Below are 22,303 nucleotides of genomic sequence, written 5' to 3' on the forward strand. Positions count from 1 at the left end.
GATTTTCAATTCATATTGTTTTGGTTTTTTAATTCTGTAAGTGTTATTTTCAATATTTTAGTAAATTTATGTTCACAAATTGAAATTTAAATCAATAAAGTGCGAATTAATAAGCTGATATCACCTGTCTGCTAAACATAGAATCTTATGAGACGTCTGACGCTAAACAACTCTACTTGTGACGTTACCAATCCTGCGAGACCGCAAGGTGGCCGTGATTGTATTTGGCTGATCCATAAAGATAATATCTCTGTAAAAAAGTATCATTGACTGCATCCTGTTTCATAGAATAACCAACACAAGTACTTAATCTATGACTATAATTTAGTATGTTGTAGCCACGGTCACCTTTAACTCCAGGCCACAGCTGTAGCACAGCCACCTTTAACTCCAGGCCATGGCCTTCGAAGTGGCAACATCGCAAGTAGGGTTGAAACAGCTGTTTTTTTTTTAGAACCGGTTAATGGCAATTTGTGTATTTTTTTAAGCCCCCCACACACTACCAGACCAGACCTACAGACCAGACCGTCCGGTCTGGCGTCTGGCACTTGTCTTATCGTGTGTGGGGCTGTCTGCAGACCGATTTTGTCGGACCAGACGGTCTGCGTGTCTGATGGTTGAACCCTCAGACCACAGACGGTCTGAGGTTCTCCCACCACTATTTTTGTCTGGTCTGTGAGTGTGTAGCGCTGTCTGTCAGACGGCCGACCATCGTGACAGTCTTAATCCATTTGTTGGAGTTCTCAACACGGTCTCTCAATTACGAATGTTAGACCGTCTGGTCTGGGAGTGTGTAGAGCCGTCCAAGACGGTCTGGTTGCAGCCAGACGGTCTGGTCTGGAGGTCTGGTCTGGTAGTGTGTGGGGGCTTTAAGAATACAAAAGCTTGTTTACTGGGCTATGCAAATATTTGCTCCAATTTAATGTGAAATAGTTATTTGTGCAACTAGTGAGAAAAGTGAGCAATTGACTCACTCGAGAGGAATGGTTTCTCGAGTGAGGCAATTGTACTTTGAACTCGAGTTGCACATTATACTTTTCCTACAGTTACCATAAAACAAATAAATTTGTGAAGAAACATAACCTATTTTTACACAGAAGTGAACTTTTAATATAACATTGAATGTGAAGTGACAAATACAACAGTACAACAGCTGACCAGCTGATTTACAGCCAGTGCTGCCAACGTATTCGCGCGCATACGACGTTGCCTGCATGTTACGCGCTCACTATTTCGTGCCTTCACGTTGCAAATCTGGAGTGAGACAAAGTAATTAGAGTGAGACAATGTTAACATTGTCTCACTGATGAGCGAATTGGCCACTTTGCTTTCTCAAATCAGTGAGAGAACATGTACATTGTTAGGTAACTGTAGGAAAAAATAGATTTTCAATTTAAACATTGTTTTGGTTTTCAATTCTATATATTTTATTTTCAATCTTTTAATAAATTTATGTTCATAAATTTAAATTTAAATTAATAATACGCAAATTAATGAGCTGGTGTCATCTGTCTGCCATGTTATGTTATTGGACGTCTAGCGGTAGTCAACACCACTTACATCGTTGCCAATTCTACCAGGCCACGGCCTGGAGTTAAAGGTGGTCGTAGCTGTAGTGGCTGGAGCCAGGCTCCCACGGCCACCTTTAACTCCAGGCCACGGCCTTCGAAGTGGCAACGTCGCAGCTCGCAAGTGGTGTTGTAAGTAACAACTGTTTTGGTTGGAAGCAGCTGATGGTATTTGTGTATTTACGAAAGATTGGTTACTGGACTATGTATGACAATATTGACTCCACTTAAAATATACAGATATATATTTTTAATTCATATTGTTTCGGTTTTAAATTATGTATGTTTTATTTTCATTATTTTAATAAATTTATGTTCATAAATATAAATAAATAACGTGCGAATTAATGCTGATGTCACCTGTCTGCCATGTTATCTTATGGGACGTCTGTCACTAAACAACACCACTTGCAACGTTGCCAATTCTACCAGGCCGCGGCCTGTAGTTAAAGGTGGCCGTGCAGGCTCCACGCTGGACCTCTGATGCATCATTTAATCTAAGCTATATATTAAAATATTTAATCTATGCTGTAACACTGGATCTTCAGGGATCATTCTTTATACCTACTACGGTATCAAAGAAAGTTCAAATTTTTACTTCGATTTTGTTATTTTCCATGAATAAACATTTACCATGGTGAATTTCTTGATCCAAAATAAATATAAAATCTAATTTTATCAATTTATTACTGTGGTTTAAATAAATATTTTATTTAATATAACATTTTAATCTATTTGACTCGTTAGGTGCCTGTTACAGTGTTACTTGATACGGGTGGTAAGGGAAGGCTAGAGAGAAAGTATAAAAGCACTCCGAAACAAGGATCGTTGGCTTCTTAGAAGCCCACCATTGCCCCGTTAACCACTGTAGTAACAATTTTCCTATTTATTTAGTGAACAGTAGGCTACAAGTTTCAGAATGTTTTTGAGCCAAAGTAGTGTGGTGAGTGTTTTATTAAAATCAATAAACTAACCTAGCCTATTATAATGCTGAGTAATGCGTCTCATACTCTACTCCCAATTAATTCATTGTCATGGCCATGTTGGCAAATTTCTATTGAGACTGGTTATAAGTTAATTAATTGGTTGTGATAAACTATTTTACAGAAGGAAAGTTGAATTACTAATTTCGGGCGGTTAATGAACAATTTAATTGCAGTCAGATAGGCCTAATTTAACTTCACTTACTCAATGCCCAACTTGTTCCGTTTTTTAAGATAGGCCTAGGCCTAGGGTAAGATTTAAATTTATGTTAACTTAATTTACGCATGATTTAAATTAAGTTCGAACAATTGGGTGGTAAATATTAAGCTTAGCTTACTTTTCAAATTCAATAGGCTACAGTAGGCCTTGGTTACTTTATTTGATTAACCCTAGCCTAGATGGGTAGCGCATATAAATTTCACGTAGGGCGAGTTATTTTTAGCGTCCCACTCCCCACCCCCTCAAACATCCACGTTCTTAGTTGTAAAACATTAATTTTTTTAAGTTTTTCGTACTCTTAAGTAATAGAAAACATCAATATCTAAATAAGTTTCTTGCCCCAAAACATCGATGTTTGACAAATAACTTATGTAAGTTAAGTTAAGTTAGGCCTAACAAAAACATCGGTAACTTAGGCCTATGTAACCAACCATTGATGTAAAATCATCAAACATCGATGTTTGAAAACATCCGACTGCCGATGCTCATCCTACTTTCAGCAGCACTCTCAGTAACTGAGGTATTTGCCATGTTACAGCTGCCTTGGTTGGATCGTAGTGTGTTTTCTTTGTGTCCTTGCTAGTCCCTTTCTTGGAACGCATAGGTCAAACTGGCATGTCAATACCCTTTGTGTATAAGTACTTAAGTAGTAAAATGGCCGGCAGTAGGCCTACATCAAATTTACGTAACTTATCTTGATAACCTTAGCATCATACTAACTTATATGGTGATACCTTTCTAGGGTTAAATAAGTTATCGACTTGAATATGAATCAAAGGTCTTAACCTTCCATTGGGCGCATCACGGAAGTTACCTCCGGGTCACTACTTTTTGTTATAAAAACCATAGTAGGCCTATTTGTTCAGCAGGGCTGTGGCCTGATTTACCTCACGAACCTCTTTTGCGGAATCGGTTTTGTATACTCTTACCCCTTTCCCAGTTGTCAGTCGACCTTAGGGAGTGGTTTGTGTCACTACTGGAAGTAGCTTCCGTGAGCGCCCTGTGATGTAACGGGTTTCCAGGAGCCTAGTTCCGTGTGCGCCCTTGTGTTTGACCTTATTTAGCGATATTACAAAAAAATGGATGAAGAAGAACTAATTGCAAGATTGTTGGCTAGTGTTGAAAGGGAGGACAAGGAACAACATTTAGTAGAAATAACTAATGGTGCGTGAGTTCGGAAACCTTTTTTTTTTCAAGAAAAAGAGCTTTGACAAAATGTAAGTGTAGTCCTTCTAACAAATGAATTTTGCATTAGACTATAGGTGTTATATTTCAAACACCATTGCAATTTTGTCTAAAGAGCTTTGACAAAGTAAGTTGTCCTTATGAAATAATTATCTTTTTTCATAATAGGCCTACCACAGATGTTTTTATGTCATACTGATGAAATTTTTGTCTAAGAGCTTTGATTGAATGAGTTGTCTTTGTACAAAATGATTATTTTCATTAGACCATATGCGTGTCTTTATGTCATAGTCATACAATATTAAAATTTGTTTTCTAATATACGATAGTATTATATAAGTACAAAAAGTAAGTCTTTTTTATTCACAACACTTACGTATTTTTATTTTTTAATAACATTTTCTATTTGGTATAGGCCTACAACTTAAGTAATAGTGTAATAACTTATAAAAAATGTTTTACTTACAGTTTTATTGCTATTAAAATGTTTTTTACTCATAATTGTATAGTTTTTGTACTCTCGGAGATAACTTCCGTGAGCGCCCTTTGGTGTTCGAAAATCAATGCACCTGACGGAGGGTTAACCCTAGCAGTGGCCTATGTTAGAAGTGTGGAATGGCCAACCCATTTTGGCGATTTTGCAGAACTCTTTTTGGAAATTTGAAAAAAATTCAACCGCAGAAGTAAACCTAGCCAACCTCACATTCCTTTTGTTTGGAAAGAACAGGAGATTCTAGAAACAGTAATATAATAATTATTTGGAAAGTTTTTTTTTTTTCGGTACTGGAAAAAATAGTTTTGAAAGTTTTGAATTTTTTTTTGTAATTACGGTACAAAAATAGTCTGGGTGAAATTTTTCTACAGATTTTTTATGGGAAATTCATTATATTCATTTTGTAAGTTAGACAATCTAATTCCCTACATAGAAATATATAACATGTTAGGAAAATTTTTTTCTTTGTAAGTTTGTTGGGCGTAATATTATAACAAACGGAGAACTGAAAAAATTGAAAACCGTACTTTGTTAGTTTGTGATGTAAAAAAGTTATACAGGGTGTTTTTTTTAAAAACTTGCATCTTTATTTATGTAAAAACCGTAATAGATAGAAATATGCAGTTTGCGGGAATCATCTATTGACGTAGGGGGCCCAATTGTTTTGAATTCAACGTTACATTCACATTCCCCCCCTTTCCCCCCCTGCCCCCAACTAATTTTTTTTAAATAGCAAGGTACCGCTTGTGACATATCAAATGAAAGAGCATAAATACCCCCGCCGCAGCAAACCTGCCGACTAAGCGAATTTCCATTTGTCTGAATTGATTTTCAGTTAAATATATTTTAATAACATTAGGTTTAACGAGTACCTAGGTTTGCTGCTACAAGGAAACTAATAAAGTGTGTTTTTGAGTAAAATATTGATAGCTTAGTACAAAATAAATAAATTTGCCAAGTTTGATCAAAACATATTCATAAACAAGCAAACTACAACATTTGACAATATTCTCCATAAGAATAACATGGGAATTTTAAATTTACAATTTTTTTAATTTTCTTCGTTACTAATAATCGAACAAAAATACTTTTATATACTAAATTATTTGTTTTTTTAAGCTCTTTAAAAAGGTCTAAAGAGAAATTGGGAGATTTTGTGTTTTGAGGGTCAAAAGTGAGAAAAACCAATTTTTACCCCATAAAACCCCCCGTAGAGCCCCGTTCCCATGGTCCGATCGTGCTGGTTCGCGAACTCATTCAAGTGTATCCCGCTTTACACCTTTAAACCAAATTTCATCAAAATCGGACAAAAATTACTCAAGTTATCGCGTTCACGGACGTATATATAATATATAAGTCTATATATATATATATATATACATATATAAAAATTTGAACGAATAGTGTTTTTGGCCTCTGGGGACATCAAAATGAAAAAGTAAATCGGTCCCGGGTCTAGGTCTTACCGTGCCACCTACGGTAATACAGTAGAACCTCGGTTAACCGAGCCTCCGGGTTAACCGAGGCCGTCCTCGGACGATTTTTTTTATTTAAAAAGCAAAAGAAACACGCACAAACTACGTACAGTAATGAGCGTTTGGGTGCTCCTTTTAGCGAATTTCCCATATAGGGAATAAGCTATTACCGTAGTACTCATGGTAAGACCTGGACCCGGAACCGATTTTTTTTTTTCGTTTTGAGGTCCCTAGAGGCCAAAAACACCATCCGTTCAAATTCATATATATATATATATTTATATATATATATATATATTTATATATATATGTGTCCGTTAGCGCGATAACTCGAGCAAAAATGATCCGATTTTGATGAAATTTGGTACAAACGTGTAAACCTACGTTTGTTCGAACGAGTTCGCGAACCAGCATGATCGGACCATGGGAACAGGGGTTTATGGGGGCTTTTATGGGGTAAAAATGGGTTTACCCTATTTTTGACCCAAAAAACATAAAATTTTGAAATTTCTTTCCAAACTATTTTGTAGAGCTTAAAAAAACAAATAATTTAGTATATTGAAGCGTTATAATGCGCCTAATGGTTACGGAGAAAATTCCAAAAAATTGTTAATTTAAAATTCCCATGTTATTCTTATGGAGAATAAGTAAACCGTTGTAGTGTGCTTGTTTATTAACATATTTTGCCCAAATTTGGAAAATGTTTTTATTTCTTACCAACTATTAACATTTTAGGCCTACATAAAAAAAAATTTTACCCTCCCTGTTGCAGCAAACCTAAGTATGTGTTAAACTGATTCTATTTAAATAGGGAATAAATGTGATATTTTTAAGGAGACATTTTAGTCTAAATCCAATCAGGCAAATGGAAATTCGCTTAGTCTGCAGGTTTGCTGCGGCGGGGGTATTATCGCAATACGCACGCTAGCCTGCAATGCGTTAAAACTACTGTACAGTAAAATGTTGGCAACTGTTGTGTTTCCTCGGCCAAATATTTGCGTAGCTTAGCGCTTATCTTTGCCGAATGCATACGGCACTGTCACCCGACACCGCTCGCCAGAGCAGCTGCAGGTGTTGTATTGTAACCCGACACCGCTCGCCGCCGGACCAATGCGAACTGTTTCAATGCCGAGACGCGACTGAGACTGAGCCATTTGCTCTCCCCACCACCCCGATTCGACTCCGTAGCTTATTGCGCATCTAGTGGGCTGACGATTTAGTTTGGCTACGACTACGACGCTGGCGCAACAGGGCGGCTAGCCTAAGATCCTCTAATCTAAGTCAAAAAACAATAACTGATTTCTTTGGGAAAAAAGATTAGCTTACTTGTTTATTTTTGTACAATGTACAGTAAATTAATTTTCATTTCTTTGATTTAATTTTGTAAACAGGAATACTGTACTGTACTGTAACTAAACATCTGTACATTGTGTAGCCTATATCATACGTATTCAGTTGTGCAATAAATTGAGTGTTATATTAAAACAGTGTTTAGTATTGTGAGTGTTACCGTTTCCTCTCACGTTTTATTGCGTACTAATAACATTTCTTGTACTAATAAACTAAACAACAGTTCAGTTAATAACTTTTGTTCATGTTTTAGTATATCTTGAGCTATTTTTAGCCCCGGTAACGATTTTTAGGTTACGTTCCGTGTTATCCGAGGTTCGCCGTATCCGAGGTACTCTCGGTCCCAATTACCTCGGTTAACCGAGGTTCTACTATAGCTACTTCCCTATAGGGAAATTCGCTAACAAGCAAACTACAACATTTGACAATATTCTCCATAAGAATAACATAGGAATTTTAAAATTACAATTTTTTAAATTTTCTTCGTTACTAATAATCGAACAAAAATACTTTTATTTACTAAATTATTTGTTTTTTTAAGCTCTTTAAAAAGGTCTAAAGAGAAATTGGGAAATTTTGTGTTTTGAGGGTCAAAAGTGAGAAAAACCAATTTTTACCCCATAAAACCCCCCGTAGAGCCCCGTTCCCATGGTCCGATCGTGCTGGTTCGCGAACTCATTCAAGTGTATCCCGCTTTACACCTTTAAACCAAATTTCATCAAAATCGGACAAAAATTACTCAAGTTATCGCGTTCACGGACGTATATATATATAAGTCTATATATATATATATACCGGGTGTCCAAAACCACCCGTACACCCCTTTCAAAACGATGGAAACCATTTCTTACAAACAAAAAATAATACAGAATAAGCTAAATTGGGCACGATCTACCCAATTGTGATAATTTCAAATCCAAAACCACACCGGAAGTGGCTTTTTCAGACCGGAAGTTGACTTTTTTAAATGTAAACTACCAATTTTGATTACAGAATCGGATTCTACGTTGAAAAATACATAACTTTTGTCTAAAATATTTTTTGAAAAAACTTGTTTTCTACCTCTAATGCCCCATTAAAGTCAATAATTTTAGGTCATTCATCTGTCAAAGTTACTCGAAACAATAATAGAGAAAAACAAATAACAAGGATTACATAAAGACATGTGATAAATAGAATCAGCTGTTCATTGTAAACACCTTAGCAATTGAGTAACAGCTGGTCTACACATTGCTTAATTTCATTTTATTTAAAAAATAAATCATTTGTTTTTTCATTAAGGGGTCAAATGTAAAAATAAATTATAAAAAAATTAAACTTAGCAATGTGTAGACCAGCTGTTACTCAAATGCTAAGGTGTTTAAAATAAACAGCTGATTCTATTCATCATTATGTCTTTATGTAATCTTTTTTATTTGTTTTTCTCTATTATTGTTTCGAGTAACTTTGACACACGAATGACCAAAAATTATTGACTTTAATGGGGGATTAGAGGTAGAAAACAAGTTTTTTCAAAAAATGTTTTGGACAAAAGTTATGTATTTTTCTACATAGAATCCGATTCTGAAATCAAAATTGGTAGTTTACATTTAAAAAAGTCAACTTCCGGTCTGAAAAAGCCACTTCCGGTGTGATTTTGGATTTGAAATTATCACCATTAGGTAGACCTTGCCCAGTTTAGCTAGTTCTGTATTATTTTTTGTTTGTAAGAAAAGGTTTCCATCGTTTTGAAAGGGGTGTACGGGTGGTTTTGGACACCCGGTATATATATATATATATACATATATAAAAATTTGAACGAATAGTGTTTTTGGCCTCTGGGGACATCAAAATGAAAAAGTAAATCGGTCCCGGGTCTAGGTCTTACCGTGCCACCTACGGTAATAGCTACTTCCCTATAGGGAAATTCGCTAATACCCCCGCCGCAGCAAACCTGCCGACTAAGCGAATTTCCATTTGTCTGAATTGATTTTCAGTTAAATATATTTTAATAACATTAGGTTTAACGAGTACCTAGGTTTGCTGCTACAAGGAAACTAATAAAGTGTGTTTTTGAGTAAAATATTGATAGCTTAGTACAAAATAAATAAATTTGCCAAGTTTGATCAAAACATATTCATAAACAAGCAAACTACAACATTTGACAATATTCTCCATAAGAATAACATGGGAATTTTAAATTTACAATTTTTTTAATTTTCTTCGTTACTAATAATCGAACAAAAATACTTTTATATACTAAATTATTTGTTTTTTTAAGCTCTTTAAAAAGGTCTAAAGAGAAATTGGGAAATTTTGTGTTTTGAGGGTCAAAAGTGAGAAAAACCAATTTTTACCCCATAAAACCCCCCGTAGAGCCCCGTTCCCATGGTCCGATCGTGCTGGTTCGCGAACTCATTCAAGTGTATCCCGCTTTACACCTTTAAACCAAATTTCATCAAAATCGGACAAAAATTACTCAAGTTATCGCGTTCACGGACGTATATATAATATATAAGTCTATATATATATATATATATACATATATAAAAATTTGAACGAATAGTGTTTTTGGCCTCTGGGGACATCAAAATGAAAAAGTAAATCGGTCCCGGGTCTAGGTCTTACCGTGCCACCTACGGTAATACAGTAGAACCTCGGTTAACCGAGCCTCCGGGTTAACCGAGGCCGTCCTCGGACGATTTTTTTTATTTAAAAAGCAAAAGAAACACGCACAAACTACGTACAGTAATGAGCGTTTGGGTGCTCCTTTTAGCGAATTTCCCATATAGGGAATAAGCTATTACCGTAGTACTCATGGTAAGACCTGGACCCGGAACCGATTTTTTTTTTTCGTTTTGAGGTCCCTAGAGGCCAAAAACACCATCCGTTCAAATTCATATATATATATATATTTATATATATATATATATTTATATATATATGTGTCCGTTAGCGCGATAACTCGAGCAAAAATGATCCGATTTTGATGAAATTTGGTACAAACGTGTAAACCTACGTTTGTTCGAACGAGTTCGCGAACCAGCATGATCGGACCATGGGAACAGGGGTTTATGGGGGCTTTTATGGGGTAAAAATGGGTTTACCCTATTTTTGACCCAAAAAACATAAAATTTTGAAATTTCTTTCCAAACTATTTTGTAGAGCTTAAAAAAACAAATAATTTAGTATATTGAAGCGTTATAATGCGCCTAATGGTTACGGAGAAAATTCCAAAAAATTGTTAATTTAAAATTCCCATGTTATTCTTATGGAGAATAAGTAAACCGTTGTAGTGTGCTTGTTTATTAACATATTTTGCCCAAATTTGGAAAATGTTTTTATTTCTTACCAACTATTAACATTTTAGGCCTACATAAAAAAAAATTTTACCCTCCCTGTTGCAGCAAACCTAAGTATGTGTTAAACTGATTCTATTTAAATAGGGAATAAATGTGATATTTTTAAGGAGACATTTTAGTCTAAATCCAATCAGGCAAATGGAAATTCGCTTAGTCTGCAGGTTTGCTGCGGCGGGGGTATTATCGCAATACGCACGCTAGCCTGCAATGCGTTAAAACTACTGTACAGTAAAATGTTGGCAACTGTTGTGTTTCCTCGGCCAAATATTTGCGTAGCTTAGCGCTTATCTTTGCCGAATGCATACGGCACTGTCACCCGACACCGCTCGCCAGAGCAGCTGCAGGTGTTGTATTGTAACCCGACACCGCTCGCCGCCGGACCAATGCGAACTGTTTCAATGCCGAGACGCGACTGAGACTGAGCCATTTGCTCTCCCCACCACCCCGATTCGACTCCGTAGCTTATTGCGCATCTAGTGGGCTGACGATTTAGTTTGGCTACGACTACGACGCTGGCGCAACAGGGCGGCTAGCCTAAGATCCTCTAATCTAAGTCAAAAAACAATAACTGATTTCTTTGGGAAAAAAGATTAGCTTACTTGTTTATTTTTGTACAATGTACAGTAAATTAATTTTCATTTCTTTGATTTAATTTTGTAAACAGGAATACTGTACTGTACTGTAACTAAACATCTGTACATTGTGTAGCCTATATCATACGTATTCAGTTGTGCAATAAATTGAGTGTTATATTAAAACAGTGTTTAGTATTGTGAGTGTTACCGTTTCCTCTCACGTTTTATTGCGTACTAATAACATTTCTTGTACTAATAAACTAAACAACAGTTCAGTTAATAACTTTTGTTCATGTTTTAGTATATCTTGAGCTATTTTTAGCCCCGGTAACGATTTTTAGGTTACGTTCCGTGTTATCCGAGGTTCGCCGTATCCGAGGTACCCTCGGTCCCAATTACCTCGGTTAACCGAGGTTCTACTGTAGCTACTTCCCTATAGGGAAATTCGCTAACAAGCAAACTACAACATTTGACAATATTCTCCATAAGAATAACATAGGAATTTTAAAATTACAATTTTTTAAATTTTCTTCGTTACTAATAATCGAACAAAAATACTTTTATTTACTAAATTATTTGTTTTTTTAAGCTCTTTAAAAAGGTCTAAAGAGAAATTGGGAAATTTTGTGTTTTGAGGGTCAAAAGTGAGAAAAACCAATTTTTACCCCATAAAACCCCCCGTAGAGCCCCGTTCCCATGGTCCGATCGTGCTGGTTCGCGAACTCATTCAAGTGTATCCCGCTTTACACCTTTAAACCAAATTTCATCAAAATCGGACAAAAATTACTCAAGTTATCGCGTTCACGGACGTATATATATATAAGTCTATATATATATATATATATATATATATATATACATATATAAAAATTTGAACGAATAGTGTTTTTGGCCTCTGGGGACATCAAAATGAAAAAGTAAATCGGTCCCGGGTCTAGGTCTTACCGTGCCACCTACGGTAATAGCTACTTCCCTATAGGGAAATTCGCTAAAAAAGAAAATGTTTGATGAAAAAAAAATAAAAATCGGTTCATAAATTTGCGAGATTTCCCCCCCCCCCCTTCCCCGGAACTTGATTTTTTTGTTTATAGCAAAGTACCCCTTGTGACATATCAAATGAAAGAGCATGAAAAAATAAAATTTTTGCTGAAATTTATTTTTCATTTGATATGTCACAAGGGCGGGTACCTTGCTATTAAAAAACAAGTTATGGGTAGGGGAAAAAGGGGGGGATTATCTCACAAATTCATGAGCCGATTTTAAATTTTTTTCCACTAAAAATTTTCTTTTTTCATGCTCTTTCATTTGATATGTCACAAGGGGTACTTTGCTATTAAAAAATTAATCAAGTTCCGGGGAAGGGGGGGGGGGGAATATCTCGCAAATTTATGAACCGATTTTTAATTTTTTTTCATCAAACATTTTCTTTTTTTATGCTCTTTCATTTGATATGTCACAAGGGGTACCTTGCTATTTAAAAAAAATAAGTTGGGGGCAGGGGGGGAATGTGAATGTAACGTTGAATTCAAAACAATTGGGCCCCCTACTTCAATAGATGATTCCCGCAAACTGCATATTTCTATCTATTGCGGTTTTTACATAAATAAAGATGCAAGTTTTAAAAAAAACACCCTGTATAGGCTAGTACATTAACTTATACAGGGTGATTGATATAAGTGTGCCAGCCGTTTTATTCGAAAACCATAAGAGATATCAAAAAAAGTTAAACGGTAAGTGCCTTGGATTTTTTATTAAAAAAATTATAGTCAAGTCAAAAAATTATTTTAGCCGCCATTTTTCCAATATGGCCGCCAACTTGGATTTTTCTTATGGAACACTCTGTATTTCATGATGTATTCTGGTAGAAAATGTAATTTTAAGACGATTTTATTCTTGTAATTTTTTTCATAAACCTAACCGTTTCAAAGATAATAATAGTTTAAGTTGTGAAATTTTGAATGGTTTTCGAATAAAACAGCTTGGCATGCTTGCTTAGGCCTTTATCGAAACTCTTTCTCATGTAGAAATTTAAAAACTTTAACCATTATTATCTTTGAAACGGTTAGGTTTATGAAAAAAATTACAAGAATAAAATCGTCTTAAAATTACATTTTCTACCAGACTACATCATAAATTACAGGGTGTTCCATAAGAAAAATCAAAGTTGGCGGCCATATTAGAAAAATGGCGGCTAAAATAATTTTTTTGACTTGACTAAAATTTTTTAAATAAAAAATCCAAGGCACTTACCATTTAACTTTTTTTGATATCTATTATAGTTTTAAGTTTTCGAATAAAACGGCTGGCACACTTATATCAATCACCCTGTATGTAATGATATTTACATACTTGTGAAGCTAATGAAGTAAGGCATCCAAAAAAGTTGTAAAGTTAATGGTAAAAATAGTTTTTATTTGTAACTTATATTTTAAACATTTTAGCAATTTTGTGAAGAAACCAAATTCATAGTACTTACCGGTAGTATACAACTTATGTACCAAAATTTTTACCCCAAACCAACATAATCATCTTGTAGTGTATTCAATTACCTTCATAAAAATGTAAAACACGTTGAGTAACAATTTTGTTTACGTGTTATGGGCATAATAATATAATAAACGGACAACCGCAAGAAAAATACAACCTTTTATAAACACTATTTCACACTATTCATTAATATTCACGCATAATAAAATTCATGAAGATACTGTTACATATACAGTTTATACACACACACATTTTTTCTCTAACCCTACAAAAATAAAAACGAATTTAGTAATAAATCGCGCATAACACACACCGGTAGTGCACAAACTTTAATTACCGATTTCTGTTGAATATGCTAACTTTTTAACCAAGCCAAACTGAAAGGACAACTTAATGTAAACTAGACAGTATTTTACATTCTAAATTATCTATTACGGTATGAAAAAATAGGGGAGAACAAGTCAATGATGATACTCAGCTATGCACGTTGCTTCATCATCGTATCACAATGTTTCAGCTCAAGTTGTACACCAGTGTGATAGAGGATGTGATCAGTGGAGTGCGAGATGCTTTCCTAGACGAGGGTGTGGACGAGCAGGTACTGCAGGAGCTCAAGCAGATCTGGGAAAGCAAACTGTTGTCTAGCAAGGCGCTAGAGCAGCCTGAACATCCCGAGCCTCAACCTCCTCTCATTAACTCACAGAAGGCCACTCCGAGCATACCAGGTGAGCCACTGAAACCGTCAACTGTTTAAGTGAATCCTGTTTGGGACCAACAAACTTTAAAAAATTGTCTATGGCCGAGTGTATATTAACGGTGTTTGATTGATTTTGTTTAATGTCTTTGTATGTAGTAGGCTACAAAAATCACAAATATGCAGGAGATGCGAACAGTGTCGCTGAGACAAAAAGAGATGTTGGGAAATGATAACTGTGTTGATTGCGGAAGATTATTACATTGAAGAGCATGCACAGAATTGGGCAAATTGCAGACGCGATGTTAGTAATTCCTTCCCTGTGTTTATATACATAACGATTTGTCTAAAGCTAGAATCAAAATTACTGAAAACTTGAAAAAGCAATTGTCACAGCATCTGTTATTACCGATAGACAGGATTGGTTTTTTAAGATGATCAATTAAGTGAACACCAAATTTTCCATTCATAAAAGACAAACAATGTATCCCTACGTAGGCAACAGACATTTTCTTCCCACAGATTGCTGTCACTTATGACCTAAAACTCAATTTATTTGAAAATGTATCTTAGTTTCTGTTTTCAAAAGTGTTTAAAAAAATTTTGTTTTCAAAGAAAACTATGTTTTTTTCTGAAAGGTTCACTAAATGTTTGAAATTATGAGTTATTGTTTTTCAAAACATCTCAGCTCCAAGCTGATGGATCTAAGTTAATTTGTTTTTTTAGCGAACTCCGGGGCGCAGTCTGCTAACAGCCAGCCTCAGATTGCTCTGACAGACTTCAGCAAACCAGTTCCAATCCAGATAACTCTCCCTGCACAGGTGAGCCAACAATAGACTGTTAAAATTACCAATTAAACCCAGAGCGATTGTTAAACCAAAACTGACAACTTTAAGGAGTTTAACTTTCCAAGATAAATTCAAAATGACGAACAATGGAAGTTTGGTAGCTTTGGTTTGGCTTTGGTGACCACATCGTTACTAGACTTTAACAAGCGTAAACCATGTCAAAATTACCACACGTGAAAAACTCTGTACTAGGGACAGGCGAAGCAGTGACGCTGTCATGAAAAGTGGCGAATGAACTTGACTGGGCTATGTGACATTAAGCTTTGCTTCAAAGCTTTACAGTGTGGTGCTATCATTGTATCTAGACATAATTCTTGTTTATCTCTAGATCTCATGCATTGATAGTCAAGGAAGTTCAAACCATCCAAAACTATTTTCCAACTACCCTCTCTCTTCTGACTCTGATTATATTTAGGAATTCTACAGACAGATAGAAGTATGATATTTTGTGAATGAATGCATGATGTTCAAAGTAAGGATTTCACAATGTTTAAATGCTCCCTCCCTTCATTTCACTAGTTATTTATAAGAGTATTTCTACAGTTATAAAGTAGGTTCAAGAGCAATATTGAGTGTTCCAATCATGGGACTGGGTGGTGCAGAGTAAAATCCTCGTTGTGAACGAACAATAAAAAAATGTTAAAATTTGGTTTCAGGTTGGCACTCCCAACAGTCAGTCCAGAACCCTAACTATCCAGGTCCCTGCAAGCGCTTTACATGGTAAGTTTACAATAGCAACAATGACGTAAGAATATAAGCTTACCACTACAAACTAGGTCTTCTAGGTAGTCACAGGTTTATTAAGTGCTGGTGTTTTGGCCTCGTTGTAGGCAGCCATCTTCAGACCAGTTCTTCAGAACAGATGTCAGGCGTTACTGTTCTGTTAATTACTACTGCTCTGAAGATAGTTGTATGCAACGAGGTCAAAACATCAGCACTTCTGTCTATGATGGGATCGTACCAAGAAGATTAAAAGCAACTCGCCAGTACAAAATATAAGTTACACAAGCAGGCCTACCTAAAAGGATAAGTGAATTTTTACTGGTTTATTTTGTTGTCAATACTTTAAAATGCATTAAGAGTTAATTGAGTATTGTATTATCACCAACTGTTACTTGCAGGTAACCAGCTACATTCTGTGCTGACTGGTCCAGTCATATCTGCTACAATGGCTCTCCCCACTCATGTAGCCGAGGCTGTTCTTCAGTCACACGTCACTGCCAATCTGCAGGGACAAGCCATGTCTGGTATGTATGCACTGTCTGTATCAAGCCAATCTAGCGCAATCTTGTCAACTTTCAAGTTTATTTGTATTTCCCCCGAAAATAACAGATAGGCCTGCACAATAAAGGTTCACCAAACATAGCCTAATTCTGAACTTTGTCCGAATACAGTTGATCGAGTCTTTTTTATCTGATCTAAACTGGCTGAGACAAGGTCAGAAAAGAGGAAAGGATAACGCAAAACATATTGAATCAATTTTTGTTAATCATAAAAAAATCAAGTTTCCAATTTAGTTTTCTATCATTCAAACACAGTATGGAAACTATCTAATTGTGTTTTCAGTATGTATAATAAAGTTGTGTGTTTGTTTGTCTAGGCTCGATGCAACAACAACAAATGCAGCAGCAGCAACAACCGCAGCCACATCCGCAGCAACACTCACAACAACATCCGCAACAACATCCGCAGCAACATTCGCAGCAACATCTGCAGCAACATTCGCAGCCCCAACAACATCACCAGGTGCTGCAGAATGTAGGAATGCCTCATGACAACAGGCAGCCCTTCACTCACCATCAGGTACTAACTGGATGTTTTATGCCCTTTGACAATATTGCAGTGTATCCTGTCATTCATGAGAAAGCTGTTGAAATTTTTGACGGGAAATGGTTTGCATTTTTTATATAATATCTGTGATGGGGAAAAATTGTTTTGTTCCGATTCCCATTATAAATGTTGGTTTTGATTCTCGATTCAAATTTGAGATACACGATGAATAAAAAACAATCTGGTAAAAAAATGAGTTTTAGAAGTTGTATTTCCTTTTTTTTTCTGGCATGAATGAAATAGTTTGTCCATTATCACAAAATCAAAAATTGACAATACTGTATTATCAATTAGTGATGGTTAAATCCAGGAATTTCAAATCTCGAATCCGAATTCTAAAAAAATCTAATCTCGAATCTTCAAATCTCGAGTCCCAAAAATAATTACAAATGGGCTTATGGTGATTAAAAAAGCAAGAATGGAATTGGAATCATTTAACACTTATAACCACCACGACGACAATAACCTTTATGGTTTGTCAATGTAACAGTGTACTGTATATTTTGACGTCAATAACCTCTATGGTTAGTCAATGTCACAGTGTACTGTATATTACGACGTCAATAACCTCTATGGTTAGTCAATGTCACAGTGTACTGTATATTACGACGTCAATAACCTCTATGGTTAGTCAATGTCACAGTGTACTGTATATTACGACGTCAATAACCTATATGGTGAGTATAATGTCACAGTGTAGGCCTACTGTATATTACGACGTCAATAACCTATATGAGCAGTCTATGTCACAGTGTACTGTATATTACGACGTCAATAACCTCTATGGTTAGTCAATGTAACAGTGTACTGTATATTTTGACGTCAATAACCTCTATGGTTAGTCAATGTCACAGTGTACTGTATATTACGACGTCAATAACCTATATGGTGAGTATAATGTCACAGTGTAGGCCTACTGTATATTACGACGTCAATAACCTATATGAGCAGTCTATGTCACAGTGTACTGTATATTACGACGTCAATAACCTCTATGAGGCAATGTCACAGTACTTAAAAGTACTGTATATTTATTACGATGTCAATAATCTCTATATTGGTTAGGCAATGTATATGCCTTATAATTCTATTCTAAAAAAAAATTAATTATTTTCTCTAATCTTGTTAATTGAATCTCGAATCCGAATCTTAGGATTCAGTGGATTAGAGATTCGGATTCGACACATCCCAATAATCAATACTATGGAAGACATCTTTTTTTTTACTATCCAAATAAACAATTTATGACTCAATAGAGAGATGATGTTTTAGACACGGCTAAGAGAGATCCTGAAATTATCATCAAATCCAAAGTCATGAAGACTCAAGAATTAACGAATAAAGTTTGAGAAATCAGAATTAGTCCATCTCCACATAAAACCTAGCTCCCAACACTGAAGCCTCAATTAAATAAGACAGCTTTCACTGAAGGTAGCCATATGCAATTTCTTTGCTCTGTAAAACAGAAAGAATAGTCGTTTATATAGGCTTACTTTGTTCTCATTAAATTTTTATGGCAAAAAATTGAACTTCCTGAAACTATAACAGAATCTCTTGATGAGATTTTGGTAGTAAAAATTATTCATAATCTTAATGTGTGATTTTGTTGGTAGCTCCAGAACTCAGTGCCTCAGTTGGACGGACAACACGACTCTTCTGATGATGAGGAGGAAGAAGAAGAGGAAGATGATGACAATGATGATGATGACGTAGAAGACAAGGACGAGGAGGAGAATGATGAAAATGAGGCCGGAGCAGAGGAGGTAGGTTTGGTTGTGTATAGTTGGTCGTATAGTACAGTTTTATCTTGTATGATAACCTGTGTATTCAGTCAGAAATGTTATTATTACGGATGGTTGGGATCTTATTTTTAGTTGAGGACAGACTGGGATTTTTATTTCCTCCCTGATTTTCTGGACAGGGGTTTTCTGCCCTAGGCTAAAAGGGTCTGCTTTATGAAATCAAACCTTCAGAGTTTCTATTGACAAAAAAAATCAGATCACAATGTTTATACCATTGATCTATAAAATAAACAATGGGTAAAAATATGTATCTGTACGTAACAAAATCTTATTTTTAAAAACTTTAAAACTTGGCTGAAAAATTATAAGGGTGCCTATAAAATCTGGATTATATACAACAATACCATAGACAAACTTATTACTTTTAAAAATAAGGTAGCCTACTGAGTAAATCACAGAGACACATAGGAACATGATTAGGAAATATCATATCTTTTCACTGATCTTCATGTGTAGTGGACAGAAGATAAAATTAAGAGACAGATGGTAATGTTATTAGAGGGAACAATTATTCCAGAATTATTTACCTAATGTAGAGTAGGATTTCAATTGGAATGGCAGGCCCCAAATATGCAAGAAGTGTTAGGCTTATACGGACAAGCTGGGAGCAATGGAGAAGCACTATAGGTTACCCTTGGCCACGGAAATAAATTAGTAAGTATAGAAAAATTTACGATTTTTCCCTGGCACTGCACTTGTCAGAAAACTATCATAAACTTCTTACAATCACGATATTTTAATTTAGTGTTATTATGTAATCATTGAATGATCTGTTTAATTATATCATATTTTGTTTAGGAACCGCTGAATTCAGGCGATGATGTCAGTGAAGAAGACCCAACTGACATGTTTGATACAGACAACGTAGTTGTGTGTCAGTATGACAAGGTATGTGCCACATAGTAGTACATTTCTAGGGTAAAAACGGTTCTACAGCCGTGTCAAGTTTTTTTGTACCTACTATGCTTTTCTTAAAAAATGCCATCTATTTTACGTTTTAGTAAATATTGTGCTTTACTCCTTTGGCTGCCAAGATCCTATTAATAGGCTCATGACTATTTTGCATATAACTTGGTTATTTTTCATTGTATTATTATGAAACTTAAAGCCTACCAATGTGTTTGGGATGAACTCCTTCATATTCTGTTTGTTTGTTCTTGTGTATAGTAGTCTTGCTCTGAAAACTCTTGATATTTTACCGAACATGTGGTGTGACTACCTGTCTGTTTACTATTTAGAATATTTTATTTTATAGGCTAGTGTTAAATATTTTACCTAAGACCATATTTTAAAGTAGCCGTTTCAGTTTAGTTCTCAGAATTGAAAAGATTCACATGCCTAACAGCATTGTTTACTTACTTAACAGCATTGTCGTTTTACTTAACAACACGGGTATTAGACCATTGAGGGTCAAGGATTCAGAGAGAAGAAGTAAAATTGTAATGCTTCAAACGTCAACCAATCAGCTGTTTAGATCAATTTAATTGTTGATGAGTAGCTCATTAGTGTTTAGTACAATTATTCAGGTTTCACTGTCAGTGGCAACGAAAACATAACCTCTCATAGAAGTTATGAGTAGTGATTGTTAGTAATTATAAAAAAAAACTGACTTAGGTAAAGTATTGATACACAACTCGTGTAAATAGTCTAAGCGACACTTAAAGTTTTTAAGGCAAAGGCTCGTACCTTAAATTTTCTACTCGTGTCGTTAACACTATCTTTACACGATCGTTGCGTAAACTAGTAATGAGCTCCAATAATTCTACAATATCGAAGAATCCCCACCTTTTGATATATGTTTCAGTAAGTTAAATATTTAGGCCTAAAAAAGTTACAGCGTGCCTAAGAATCTTCTTTCAGCCTCGTGGTTTGTAAAATCCTGAATTTATCCGTTGAATGATTCGTAAATACCAAAATACAATAGATGATTATGATTACATAATGTTGTCTGTCCCTAGATTACTCGTAGCCGCAACAAATGGAAGTTCTACCTCAAAGACGGCATCATGAACCTCGGTGGCAAAGACTTTGTGTTCCAGAAGGCCAACGGAGACGCAGAGTGGTGAACACGGTTCCTATTGTTTAGATTAGATGAAATTGTAATATATTTGTACATTGGCAGCTGAATAGCGAATCTCAGGTTGAAAGTGGACGATCACAGTTTTGCTTAGTTAGAAGGCATTTTCACCAGAACCTTTTAGCCGGTTGTGGGATTTAGATTATGTTATTTAAATTGAATAGATGTAGTTTCAAAAGAAAATATTTTTCATAAAAATAGTTTAGTTGTCAATACTCTAAAGACAACAATAATTAAGATTTATATGTTAGTTTATTAAATCATTCAAATATGAACTCGATATTTAACGTCCCCTGTGCTTCTTGGTTGTTATTTATCGCCACAACTTTCACTATGTTTATATATTTAGAGTTACCATTAATACCTTCATTCTTAATGTTTGTTGAGTTGCTTATTATCTTACAGCTAGTTTTATGTAGCCTACACGGTAAAAGTTAATAAAAATTAATGTTAAACAAATTTTTTAAGTGGTTAAGAACAAAGTGTTTTACAATTATCTTTTAACCCAAAGAAATGCCTATAAAATGAGCTGGACTCTTAAATCTTTTAATATAGGTAGATGGTTTCCCATATTTTTTTGTTTCTCAAGTCTATTAAATTAATATGAATATCACAAATATTTGTTCAATGGTTGTATTTTTACTGAGGAACAAAATTGTTCAATTATTTAATTTTGTTCTAGTCAATTTTTATGGCACTTGAAGTGTTGTTTACAGTAATCTCGTTAGTCACAACAAAGACATGTAATTTATCTTATGTGAATTATAAACTTTTTAAATGTATTGTATTCTTTAAACTAATCAATGTGTGCTAATAAGTATAATATGAGATAGTTAATTTTAATTCATATTTATTGGAGTGAAGCAAGAACATCGAGTATGACCTACCACCAGGCAAACAGTTTTATGATTTTAGGGAGATACAAACTTTGCCTGTGATGGTAGACACACAGTTTATCACTTAACTGCCAATGTTGTTTGGTTGTCGACTGATACAAGACTGAGTTTTTCGAGGTTTCCCTCGTAAAACATATCAAGACAACACAGAAATAGTCACAACTAGGCTAATGGAGGTAGCTAGCAACATTGGTATTGCAAATATTGTTAAAATTACTGTGCATAATAAACGTATTTGTTATATGAATTTGTAACCATTTTCTTTTATTTTTAGAAACCCTTTATTCGAAGTATGAATTCATCACAAGAACGGAATGGGTGTAATGTCTTTTACTCTGAACAGCTGATTATTAAGCCAGGATTTACTTAAGCTCAATAGTCTAAAACATCTTTATCCAGTTTCAAACCATCAAAAAGCTCACAAACTATAATCAGAATCAATATATTTAATGATCTTGTGGCATGTGCACGCACATACA

The 22,303-nt window shown here is 35.1% G+C and overlaps 1 protein-coding gene across 1 annotated transcript; it reads left to right on the forward strand.

Moving 5' to 3' along the window:
* Positions 1-2,356: 2,356 nt before the first annotated feature.
* LOC128993279 (transcription initiation factor IIA subunit 1-like) lies at positions 2,357-22,071 on the forward strand. The gene is made up of 9 exons (XM_054417070.1): positions 2,357-2,511; positions 14,195-14,402; positions 15,098-15,192; positions 15,876-15,939; positions 16,341-16,466; positions 16,820-17,022; positions 18,663-18,812; positions 19,650-19,739; positions 20,810-22,071. Exons 1-9 carry the CDS (start codon positions 2,488-2,490, stop codon positions 20,915-20,917), a joined length of 1,068 nt encoding a protein of 355 aa, XP_054273045.1. The 5' UTR covers positions 2,357-2,487; the 3' UTR covers positions 20,918-22,071.
* The last annotated feature ends 232 nt before the right edge of the window (positions 22,072-22,303 follow it).

This window comes from Macrosteles quadrilineatus, unplaced genomic scaffold (genome assembly GCF_028750875.1).
Source record: "Macrosteles quadrilineatus isolate MER2022 unplaced genomic scaffold, UCM_ALF_1.0 Scaffold_4__1_contigs__length_99947679, whole genome shotgun sequence".
Taxonomy (NCBI): Eukaryota; Metazoa; Arthropoda; class Insecta; order Hemiptera; family Cicadellidae; genus Macrosteles; species Macrosteles quadrilineatus.